The 11,943-nt window shown below is 40.3% G+C and overlaps 1 protein-coding gene across 1 annotated transcript; it reads left to right on the top strand.

Annotated features, from left to right (window-relative positions):
• Window positions 1–1,328: 1,328 nt before the first annotated feature.
• TGIF1 (TGFB induced factor homeobox 1) lies at window positions 1,329–10,986 on the top strand. Its single transcript, XM_072411374.1, has 3 exons — window positions 1,329–1,742; window positions 6,525–6,751; window positions 9,577–10,986. Exons 1-3 carry the CDS (start codon window positions 1,721–1,723, stop codon window positions 10,150–10,152), a joined length of 825 nt encoding a protein of 274 aa, XP_072267475.1. The 5' UTR covers window positions 1,329–1,720; the 3' UTR covers window positions 10,153–10,986.
• Window positions 10,987–11,943: the final 957 nt, after the last annotated feature.

Raw genomic sequence — 11,943 nt, forward strand, 5'->3', positions numbered from 1 at the left:
TGTTTCTTGAACTTTATTTTGCCAATGAACCCCTTCTGTATAAACAGATCTATCACATTGGTGCCCTGATATAACTTTGTGTCTGTGTTATCTCTGTATACAAACACATGACAAGAAGTCCTAATGATATAAAATGTAGGCTTCCCCTGTGTGTGAATGATTCACCCCCCTCCTTGTGTCTGGTGCAGGCTCTCCTCATGTGTTCAGTGAATAGAGCACGGGGGGGGGCTGGCTGGGAGGAATGGCTCACTTTTACAACCCTTGCAAGCTGCAGCTTGGCTGCTGAACAAAAGCAGTTTGTGTTATTCAGCTGCCAGTGAGCAAGTAAATGAGAGGAAGAGGCGGGAAACAGGCAGAATCAGGGCTCCCCTCCCCCGGCCATACGAGGTGCAATGAGTCAGCCCCCCTCCCCCTCATGAGGCCGGATATGAGCCACCAATCAGCCACGTCTGCCATCACACACAACAAGCGCTCCCCTCACTGCTGCATGACTTCACCAACTGACATCCAGCCAATGTCTCCGCCCACTCAGTGTCAGTTCTCAGTGTCCCGCCCCCAGCGGCTTTTCCCTTCACTGTCTGCTCTCAAAGTCTCCGCCCCTCAGCGTCTTCTCCCTTCACAGATTCCGCCCCTCCCATCTCAGACCTCGCCTCCCATACGATTCTCCTATTACAGACCCCACCCCCAGCGTAGTCTCCCTTATCAGACCACGCCTCTTAAACGGGTTCTATCACAGACCCCGCCCCCGAGCGTCTTCTCCCCGCCCCCTTCGTCTGCTCCCTTCTGTCACAAAGGAAACTAACGCCGGGGAAACGAGTTTGTGTGAGGAGAATACAGCAGGAGGAGCTGACACTGCTGAGCAATGTGTGCAGTCATAGCCCCGCCTATTGGCAGGAACAGAACCTCTTACAATAACAAGCATGTCTGATGAGCAATAGCTGCTGTCATGAAATCTATGCAGCCCGCAGCAACAATGCGTCATTTTACCAGCAGGAATTATGACTTGTCTTACAATAAGACTGACCCGCTGATTTATAGTCATTAGGAAATGGCGGCAGAATGTGACAGCTGACATGAGAGGTGCAGATAGCGCAGCACTGCGTCCTAGTTCTATAGGCAGGTCACGTGCTCGGCAGCCGCACGGTGCTGATGACGTCATCGGGCGCTTGTAATGTCAGTGAAAAGTGAAATCTGTGCAGCGTTGTATAAAATAAAAGTATATTCCGCTAGGATTTATATCCAGATCACATGAATACCAGATAAATACAGAATAATAAATGTGATGAGCCTGTTATTATAGAAGGTGGGGGAGGCAGCAGCTGAATGCCATAACCATGTGATCCTTACATTGGCATCATGCTGGGATACCTGGGGCAGGTGTGATGGGGCAGGCAGGGAGAAGCAGCTGTCAGCAGACAATCAGGAGCCGCCTCTGCAGCTTAATGATCAAACGTCTGTCTGGGAATAACAGGAAGCAGCTCGGTGCCTGGCGCTCCCCCTGCAGCCTAGGAAGGGAGAAAAGGGGGCAATCCGGGAGCTTTGTACATCTCTCCTCCCCCTGTGTGCGTCTGACAGTCACTGGGAGGGTGTGAGAGCTGACAAACCATTAGTGCTAGGAGAGGGCTACACATCTACCTCTGTCTTCCCTCTCTGGGACTAAACTTTTCCAAGTCATTGTGCTCAGGACATCCCAGGACACACCGAGCTTCACAGATATCACATGAAGATGAAAGCTAAGAAAGGTAAGGTTCTGCTCACAGCTTCCTCTGTACGGATGGCAGACAGGGAGCAGTCTGTTATCTCCATGTTTCGCTCATCATTCACCCAACACTCTCATCACACTCTCTGCTAGCAATCAGCTCCATGTTTAGCAGTCCAAGGGGAGTTTTGAAGCTTTCTGACACTTTCATTGACTTTTTGTGTCTTCCTGCTATAAACACTTTATCTTTGTGTTTTGTTTGTAATGTATGCTGACAGTTCGGCGTGTTGTGAGTACGCCACGGTGTGTGTTGCTGATATGGGACCATGCGGGACAGCGCTGCACACAAAGGAAAACTAGCGCATGGCTGAGCCTCACTTGTGGAACAAAGAAACTTTCTGCAGGAGGGAGCTCACTGAGCACATGGGCTGAGGACAGGGGGAGCACCACCCCCAGCTACCTGCTGATCCCCCACATATCACACCCTATATAAAGATACATAGACATGTCACCGGTCACTGCCTTTGTTTGGAACACAGCCTGACATTCCTGAGGGGAAGGGTACATAACTTTTTAGGACAGATATTCTGCTGATTCTGTGATAAATCCACTTCCTAACCACTTTCCCAAGAGTTGGATGGAGTTGTAAGCTGGAGCCATGAAGTCCTGAAACTTTTCAGCAGAGTACATTCCCTGTGGCTGCTGAAGTTTGAATTCCTTTGTTCCTGGAGTACCATGTGCTCCATCTGCACTGTGACACTGTGTACATGCTTGCTATTATTTCCCATATACTGATGACGTGTATGGACTGCAGCTTCTAATGACAGCACCTGTCATACTTATTTCTCATGCACCATGAATGGAATCATTGAAAGGTCACGAGAACTTTCGCTTGCATTAAGTTTTCCCCATGACACAAAAGAATTTTGGACACAAGTTGCATGAGGGTTCCAACTTTAGGAAACACATGGAGGGTGGACATGCACATTTCTCAGACTTTGTGGGGGCATTGAAAGTAGTTGTGGGTGCTTAGACCCCCTCCATCTGTCCCATTACCTGGGGATCGCTTGGATCTTTTCCTCACCATTCTCTATATTTATTTTATTGGGCAACCAAGCACTTCTTTATGAGCAGCACCAACATTCACCCAGTGGCCCTGATTTATTAAGTGCAACAGCAAACCTGGAATGGATTTCATAAGTCATGTGCTATTTGTTGAATCCTGGACCAGATCCATTCCAGGTTTGCTGGATCACCCAGCTTCACTGATGAAAGTGTTTCCTCTCCAGTCTTGGAGCGCTTTATGAAATCAGGGTCATTGCATCTCCCATTTTCTTATCCATTGGGAGTGAAGAGGTTGGGTGCCCATCATGGAGTCCTGAAGGTATTCTCATTTCCATCTCTCTATACTTTGACTTTGTAATTGTTGGGCAGTAGATAAATTCTGGCCCCAGGAATTGTTCTTCCATAGGGCCCTTTGGTGACTTTGAGAGAGCTGGCTTAGTATGTGAAGGGGATTGTGGTGTCAGCATTGTTCAGACAAGACAGCAGGGCACGATGGAAGCAGAGCAGCAGGGTGACAGGAGGGGGCAGTGCTGCTGACAGATCAGGATGTGAGAAAGTGCTTGCAGATGCTTGAAACTTTTTCAAACCGTTGAAACAAAAGACCTGCCTCCCCATCCCCCTACTATTTCGACGTGTTTGGATCTTTTGTCCAGATTGTGGCTAGAGAAAGAATTTAGATTGCTCCTCTTTGTGTGAAACTAAGTGCAATAACGTGGATGTGTTGTGTAGAAAAAATCCCTGATATGTTTTGGAGAATCAATTTTATATTTTTTACTAACAATTTAAACATGTGATTGATTCCATAATCACCTCCTGGTAGGAGGCACATTAAACTATGAAGGGGAACTTAACACTGCATGGAAAGTCCCTTTAATTCCTTGTGAAACTTTTTCCACAAGTTGCCCAATTTCATTCCGCTTTGTTTTAGCAGCGACATTTCAGTAGCATGACTAGTCAAGTATGCTAGGAAACCAGAATCTTTTGTTCTGTGCTCACCTAGTACTATATCCCCAAGCAACCTACAGAAAATCCCACTTTATGCATTAAAAGCCAGTGTTTGCTGCTGCGGTGACACATTGGAACTTTTGTTTTTGTTCCATATTTCTAATCAGAGTAATTATGATTTATGACCACACACAAGCTGTGACTAATCTTATCTTTTTATTTTGATCTACTTTTACCACGCTTTGGTAAGAAGGGCAGAAGTGTACAAAGTTTCTGTACATTGGTTTGTAGTTTAGTATTGTTAGCAGATAATCTGTGTTGTGTTCCTTTGTCAGCAGCACCACGTGTTGCCTTACCACTTCCACCTTCACAACTGCAATATGACATCTGTCACTGTCACCTTTGTGTCTTAACTACATTTAAACATATTATAGAAATCAGTGTACTATATCTCTGCTTGCTTATTTTATACAAAGAGACAGCTGGTGCAGCAGAGGCTTGGGATTTGTCTTTGAAGTTTGTGGTTATATTGCGCTTCCATGGGATCCTCTGTATGCAGAGCAATGCAGCCCCTGATTACCTATTCACTTGTATAAAATCAACAGTTGCTTTGTGGGTGGTAACATTTTTTAAAAGTATCCCAAGCATATCGGTGTATTTGACAATCATCGCTAAGTTGTAGTCATTGGACACATTATCTGACATGTGTCATGAAGCTTATTTATGCATGTTTTTTTTTTTTTTTTTGTTTTTTTTTTAAACACCAATCACCTATTACATTTTTAAAAATCTTTTTTTTTTTTTTTTTTTTTTTTTTATACAATCTTTTCTTTTTATACAAATAGACAAGTTTTAAATAAACAAAGTTTAAAATGTAGCAAAATAAATACCGTTTAAAACTGTTAAAGGGTATAGTCTTTATAACCTTAGTATTTATGGGCTCACTTTTTTACCTTTTGTCAGACTCTATTGTACAAATGTGTTTTTTAAAGAAAGTTGAAGCTTTTTAGTCTTTTACACAGCGGCCCCTTTGTGCAGAAACTGTTAGCTATTGTGAGATCTTTCAACTAGCGGTAGATAACTTTTAAGACTTGTATCTGGCAGCATAAGTATCAATTTAAAAGAAGACAAATGTACTTCAAGGGAAAGGGCTTTAACTGAACTGTTTACTTACTCACCTGATAAGAACTATGACTACTGCTGTTTTTGGTCTGGGCAGTTTCCTGTTGGGATAGACATGCATAGAGCCCTTGTTCTTTTCACACTTGTTTACATATCCTGGTGTAGTCATATTGTTTGGCATTTATCCTGAGTGGCAGCCCGCGCTTTATGAAGGTCACAATAACTCTTATAAAGCAACAAGTAATGATAGCTGCAACTTTTATCTTTGATCTGTAAAGCAGGAGGAGCAGATGGCAGCTAATGGATTCCCTTTGCTTCAAAACATTTGGCTTGTAGCTGCTGCAGTGTGATCATTATATTATTATTATTAATATTATTATACAGCACACACAAACCTGGGATCCTGTGCCATTGCTTGTACTCAATGTTTTCTAGGCACTCTGATATGTTACTCAACCTGCATTTTGTTTAAATGTCTGGAGTGAATTGTCAGAGCAGCAAGTTTAAATGGTGAAATAAGCAGCCCTCAGGTTTCTGTTTTGCAACAGTGCTTTATGAGTCATCTGTCAGCCCTGTGTCAGGGGAAAATAATGAATTAACAAGGTGATGTCAGTGTTGGTCAGATACACTGGAAAAGGAAATGGCTCATTCCTAGAACTTACAGGACAATGGGACAGTGGGGGGAGCAGGTGTCGGCTTTATTACACCAGATTCGCGTTCAGGACAGCATTGTGTTTTTTTACAAATTAAAAATTGTAGTGCTGTAGGACTTGTGGGGTTACAGCCTAGCAGGTCTGTGGTGAATTGTGAAAGTAAAAAACACATTTGTGGCTTTCATCATCCTCAATGGCCAAGAAGCGAGTACCACCACTGAGGAGGTGCGAGGGTAAGAAATGTTCATTTGTGAGACACTGTGACAGATTGATTCCACCACGCCACTGATATGGACCTTTTCAGGAATTTGCAGTGATTGATAACTGTTTAATCGGCTTTGTTTACTTTTTCAATGCTGTGTCAGACTCTGAGAGTACTAAGGGTTAGATGTACACTTCTATGCACATTTTAGGCTAATTTAAAGTGTGGGTATAATAAATCTACTTGCCCCTTTATGCCACAGCAAGTACCTCCAGCTGGATGCACAGTTGTCAATTTTTAGGAAGATAAAGAGATTTTTTTATTTGTTAAATGTCTACATGTGATACCCACTTTGCTTTTTATTTTGTGTAGGGAATCAAATTATTTAAGGTCCAAGCTAGCTGAATAAAAAGTGTGTTTTGGTGGTGGGGTGTGGGTGCTGTTAGGACTTCAGGCTAGCCTGCATTGCCCATTGGGATAATTTTCATGAAAATGTTTGCTGATTGGTTACCCTGATCAGATGGCCTGAAGTTGGCACCTGTTGCCTAAGTGTGTCTTTGTCACCCCCACTATGAATATATAGGTGTACAAAGTATTTTTATTATCTGCTTTCTCATTCAATACATGTGTTAAACATGTTTTACTATATCCAGGTCCAAGTGTAGGAACTAAAAACAATAACATTGATCCAAAGTTCCAGCTGGAAATATTTCTTAACTGTTTTGTTGTAGATACCACAAAAGGTCATGACTGCGTTTGTTTTTATCTCTTTTATTGTTTAGATCTTGGTATTGCTTGCAGTCCTGTGTTAATTACATATCCCCCCCCTTCCTTCTAGGTTTAATTCCTCTGTCAGCCAGTGAAACTGAGGATGAAGAAGTTATGGATATCCCGCTAGACCTCTCCTCCACTTCAGGATCAGGGAAGAGAAGGAGGCGTGGAAATCTGCCTAAAGAGTCGGTACAGATTTTACGAGATTGGCTGTATGAACATCGATACAATGCTTACCCCTCAGAACAAGAAAAGGCGGTTCTGTCCCGCCAGACTCATCTCTCTACATTACAGGTATGTTCAAGATATTTTTTTATTCAGACAATTCTTATGTCTGAAGGGCAGAAACTATAATGCACAAACTGTTTGGTATTTTACAAAATATTTCAAGAATGCCTTAAATTGTATAGCCTGGAATTCAAACTTTTCTTTCGACCTTTTGTCACTTGGTCATGAAAGTACATACATTTGTTATTTTAAAGCTGACGGATTTGCAGATGCATAAATACAACCGGCAATAATATTGACTGTCTTGCTGGCTTTAGGGCAAAACTGCAGGCACCCCAATATTTCAAAAGCACAATATTTATTTATTAAAGTGTGGTGCATTAGTTAAATAATTTGCTTGCCGTTTTTAATAAGTGTATTCATAGTAACACATGGGACAGTATGTACAGTACAACACTTGAAAATGTTCTTGCATTTTATTGCGGAAGCCAGATTAGAAAGTCATTATTGACAGCTGTTCTTTATGCAAAGTTCCTGGAATCTTGTGTTCTGAATGGTTAGCTGAAACCACAATGACATGGACATGACGGTACACAAGACTGCTAAAATAGTGCTTTCATTCTGAGACATAATGAAATCATTTAGGATGCTCAGGCTGTGTCAGTCGTCTTGTACTGATAAATCTAACATGATAGTACAATACAGATGTATTCCACTTGGAACAGCTGCTATGACAGTAATGCAGATTGGAGACATTAAAAGCTGTAATCCCAAATAAAGCAAATGTTTGGCTTGCATTATAAATCAAGATGATTCAGTTCTGACTTGAAGCAGAATGTAGTAGTAGTTGTTCATACCATTTCCTGATAAAGTACAACTTCTCTATTTTAAAACCCAATTTAGGTTGCAGTTTCTGATTTGGAAAGTGAACAGTAGTATCTGTTGCTTTTGTGTTTAAAGCAAACCTTTAATACGACTGAGTATCAACTGTCAGCTTGGCCACTTGCTTGCTGTACTCATCTAATGGCACATAATTATTAGTCTTCCATGTGTTCCAGTAGTATTTAGCAATTCTGCAAGTTGGCACATTTCTTCTCCCACTCCCAAGCCTAGCTATGGGGTGACTTACATTTGTAAACACTGCAGCATCAATTTTAAGAATGCACTCTTCCGCTGCTGCTTTTAATATTTGTGTGAGCTGACTTCCTGAGCTCAGCCCTGCACAGTTTATCAGAGATGATTACACATGTGCTCAGTCAGTAAGGTTAACAATGCAGTCTGTTGTGGACTGACATGAAAATCCATTTTTTTTTCTTTAAAGTTGCTTTTTTTGTAAGACCAGTTTACGGTTTGGACTTGCGTTTCATTGCTGACTTTGGTCACCAGGATGAAAAGTATGGTAAATTTCCCAGGCAGACTTACTGCCACAAAGACAAAGTTATGAGAAATTGAAAATTGTAGTTGTCATGAGACCTAGAAATACTCTATTTTGTACATCAGTTCTATGACCGCTTTGATTTTCTCCTATTTTTTGCGTCTCCGGGAAAGCACAACAGGGGTAGTAAAAAAACAACCTGATATTGGCTTTAATGATTCCTTCATTTAAAAATAAGTTATGTGTACACCTTTTGTGTTGTGACAGTTTGCAGGCTGATGTGACTAATAGGTGTTCTAGGAGATTAGATTCATTTAGTGTGTCCAGATGTAAACTAGATTAGTTTAATAATTTCAAGAACATGGCTTTAAAATGTTTTGGTTCAAGTCCAGTAATTCTGAAAATATGTTTCTGGGTTGTTAAGTTTGGCACTGTATTCCGGTCCCAAGAACAAGACTGCTTTGCAGTGCAATGGTTAACACCGTGCACCTTGGAATGAGGTAATTGAAGACATGTTTTGTAGAACAGTAAGTTCAGCAGTATAGTGAGTCATCATACTCTCTGCAATAAGACAAACAGCATCTTGTTTCAAAGGAAAATTTCCCACCATTTGCCTAAGGTATGGGAAATGACATGTAAGGAACAGTTAAAAATAAAAGCATTGAGCCTGTTCATAAATGTATCCCTCCTCAGGCTTTATTAGGTAGGGCTTTGTATGTGTATTTTGACAACTGGTCCTTTGTGTCAGCACTGGCTGATCTTTCACAAGCTCGATTCAACAGATGTGACCATATTTGCAAGGCTTTTCTTTCAGCTAGTGAACCTTAAAATCACTTTGATGTGTCTCCGTTATTTTAATTCCAACTCCATCTCTGTGCTTTTTATACAATGATCTACATGTTTAATAATCATCATATTATGATGCATTAGAGATAGAACGCTGAAGCTTATGGGAAGTATTTTGCTACATAATACTTTATAAATGGAAGATGTATGCAGTGAAGCCTTTGTCATGTTTGTTATAAGAAGTTATCTGCTTCAACTTGGTGTGGACCTCCATCAAAAAACTAAATGATGGATGTGTCAATATTGGGTCCACGTGATGTGAGTTGAAATATTTAAATGCCCAAACTCTAATTAAATTTCTGTCAGTAAGGAACCAGGATCAATTATGTTTGTAAAACACACACACATCTTGTGTGTAAGCATTAGTGTGTTAATCAGTAATTTACGTTACACTGGGCTGTCTTCCTAAATGCATAGTTTTGCATGGGTGTAACTGGGAATGCTCCTAAAAATCCAGCTGCTTTATGTGATGCGAATTCCTACAGTACGTCTCAATCTCAGAATTACAGCAGGGGCTGGGCAGCATTTTATCTCCATTCATTAATGTTCCACAGGATGCCTAGACTGCTTGTCATTGTTCAGAACAGCTGAAGATCCAAAGCTCTTAGAATTATTGTGTGGGTTAAATGCACTTAAGTGATATCAATCTTCTGTTTTTTTTTCTCTGCAGGTCTGTAACTGGTTCATCAATGCAAGGCGTAGGCTTTTGCCCGATATGTTAAGAAAAGATGGCAAAGATCCGAATCAGTTCACCATTTCTCGAAAAGGGGCCAAAATCACTGATGTGATCCAGATGGACTCTCCTTCAGGAACAAAGCCCTACGTTCCCACTATAAACGAAAACTCTTTTCGCATCAGTTCAACAAGATCTAACCAGAGCTCAGGGAAGTTACTGGCCTCTCAACTGTCTTCTCGGCAGTCTCTCCTGGCTCGTCCCTCAGTCATCTGTCATACCACTGTAACATCACTAAACGATGCTCCTTTCAACTTCACCCATATGTTGAATGCTGGACAGATCCTAGACCAGCAGCAGATCGAGGCAAACAACCTAACGGAGACCTCACTTGTATGCTACGAAGACACTACTAATCTAGAACAAAACGCAAGCCCACAAAGCGGACTTTTTAACACTCCTCCACCAACCCCACCAGATTACTATCAGGATTTCAGTGGCTTCCAGTTATTGGTTGATGTTGCCCTCAAGCGAGCAGCTGAGATGGAGTTGCAGTCGAAACGATTCTCCTAACTTTTCCCCACTTGCAAAGCGTTCAGAACATTTCTTTTGAACTCCTCTAGTTGATATGTCAATATCAAAAACCCTTTCGCATTATTTTTTTTTATATAAATATATATATTCGTGTTATTTGCACACGGGATTGTCAAAGTGAAGCTTTCTTGACACAAAGAAGTCTTACTCCTTTCAACCTAAAAGACTGTTTATTTTGTTTCTCGGCCCCCTATAAATATAAACTGTGACTACAGCTTTTGACTTTTGTGAGAATTTTCTGTAGCTGTCTCTAAAGGATGTTGAATTTCAACACTTTCCATGGGCTCATTCAAACTTTCAGTAACTTAAACTCAGGGGTGAAGGAGTGCTGATTGCAAGTATTTGTTTGTGTAATTGTATATATTATACAGTTACAACAACATCAACTATACTGTATTTTCATTCCAATGTTTCTATAGGATAGAGCTACTGTAGAAACAGGCTTTATGTTTCTTGGTAGATTTTGCTTAAATGTGAGATACTTCCCAAGATTGTGACTTTTTATGAAATTTTTGGTACCTTTCAGACTGTGCAATATTAGAAAAACAGACATTTTATCATTCCAGAGCAGCAGATAGTGCTCACATACTGTCTACCACATTTTCGTTTTTCCATTTTTTTCAGTATATAATAAGATATTTTGTTTAAAATGTAAAAATGTGTGTTTTTGTTACCTGGGAACGGCATTAGAATATCATGTAACTGGATACTGTTCCCTTTTGGACTATTAACTGCTATGTAAAGATTTTTTTTTCTTTTGTCATGCATACTTTTTTTTGTATGTTTCTTTTGTAATATAGAAATAACAAAGAAGTGTGTAGTGTGTCTTTTTGTTTTTTTTTTAATGGGGAAAAAAAAATGTATTACAGGTCCACAAATATATAGGGTGACATCCATTTTCTCTACAGGTATTGAAATACAACTGTAATAGTCCCACAATACTGGATACCATATTGTGATCTAGTGTTGGATAAGAAAGTATAGTTGTTTCTAGGTTCGGTCAGCCAAAAGCTGGGTTCTCTTATCTCTGCAACTTCTGAAGTAGTATTTTACAGCTCTAGTTCCTTACGAGCCTCGCTGTTTTGCACTTGCTGGAAAATTTTGTCTTCATTATGGAGAGTGAGAACTCATTGTAACCCAAAACCAAATCAGTCTTGTAAATCATTCATATTTGAGGCCAAGTTAAAAACAAGTTTTTGGTAGACTGACCCTTTTAAAATGTAAGAACTTTAGTGCCGGGAATCAGTTTCAACTACAGGATGACATTCAAAAATCCAGACCTGAAGAGTGACAGATTTTAACAAATTCTAAGTTTTTGAAGGTTATATATGCTGTAAATATAGAAATTAAATGACACTAAATGAAATTTTAATGTTCACTATCAACATTATCATGTTTTGCTATCAATTTTTTTTTTTCCATTTGCATTTTCACTTTCTCTGCAATTGACAACGCACAATGTTTACGTTTTACACCTCTTTTCTTTGCTGAATCCATACAGCAGCAAATAAATGAGAAGGAATGAGCTGGTAAGCACGTGCAAGCAAGACCAACAGCTGATTCTGGAGTATGGCGCCTCCAGAAAACTGTAAATTTGAAAATGCGCTCCAAAATCCATGCCGGAAATCTGAAGTAACCAGATTATCGATGGCTGGATTTTTGAAGGTCAACCTGTACTAATATTCAAAAAAATGACCGCAAGTATTCTTTAAATATTCAGAAATCTACTACTTTTAAGTCTGACAAAATATGTTCTATTTTAGGGTTGAA

This window comes from Pyxicephalus adspersus, chromosome 5 (assembly GCF_032062135.1).
Source record: "Pyxicephalus adspersus chromosome 5, UCB_Pads_2.0, whole genome shotgun sequence".
NCBI classification, from domain to species: Eukaryota; Metazoa; Chordata; class Amphibia; order Anura; family Pyxicephalidae; genus Pyxicephalus; species Pyxicephalus adspersus.

Coding starts and splice junctions, on each gene's coding strand:
- TGIF1 (XM_072411374.1), top strand. CDS start 1,721: ATGAAGATGAAAGCTAAGAAAG. Junction 1,743..6,524: donor GAAGATGAAAGCTAAGAAAG/GTAAGGTTCTGC, acceptor CCTTCCTTCTAG/GTTTAATTCCTCTGTCAGCC. Junction 6,752..9,576: donor CTCATCTCTCTACATTACAG/GTATGTTCAAGA, acceptor TTTTCTCTGCAG/GTCTGTAACTGGTTCATCAA.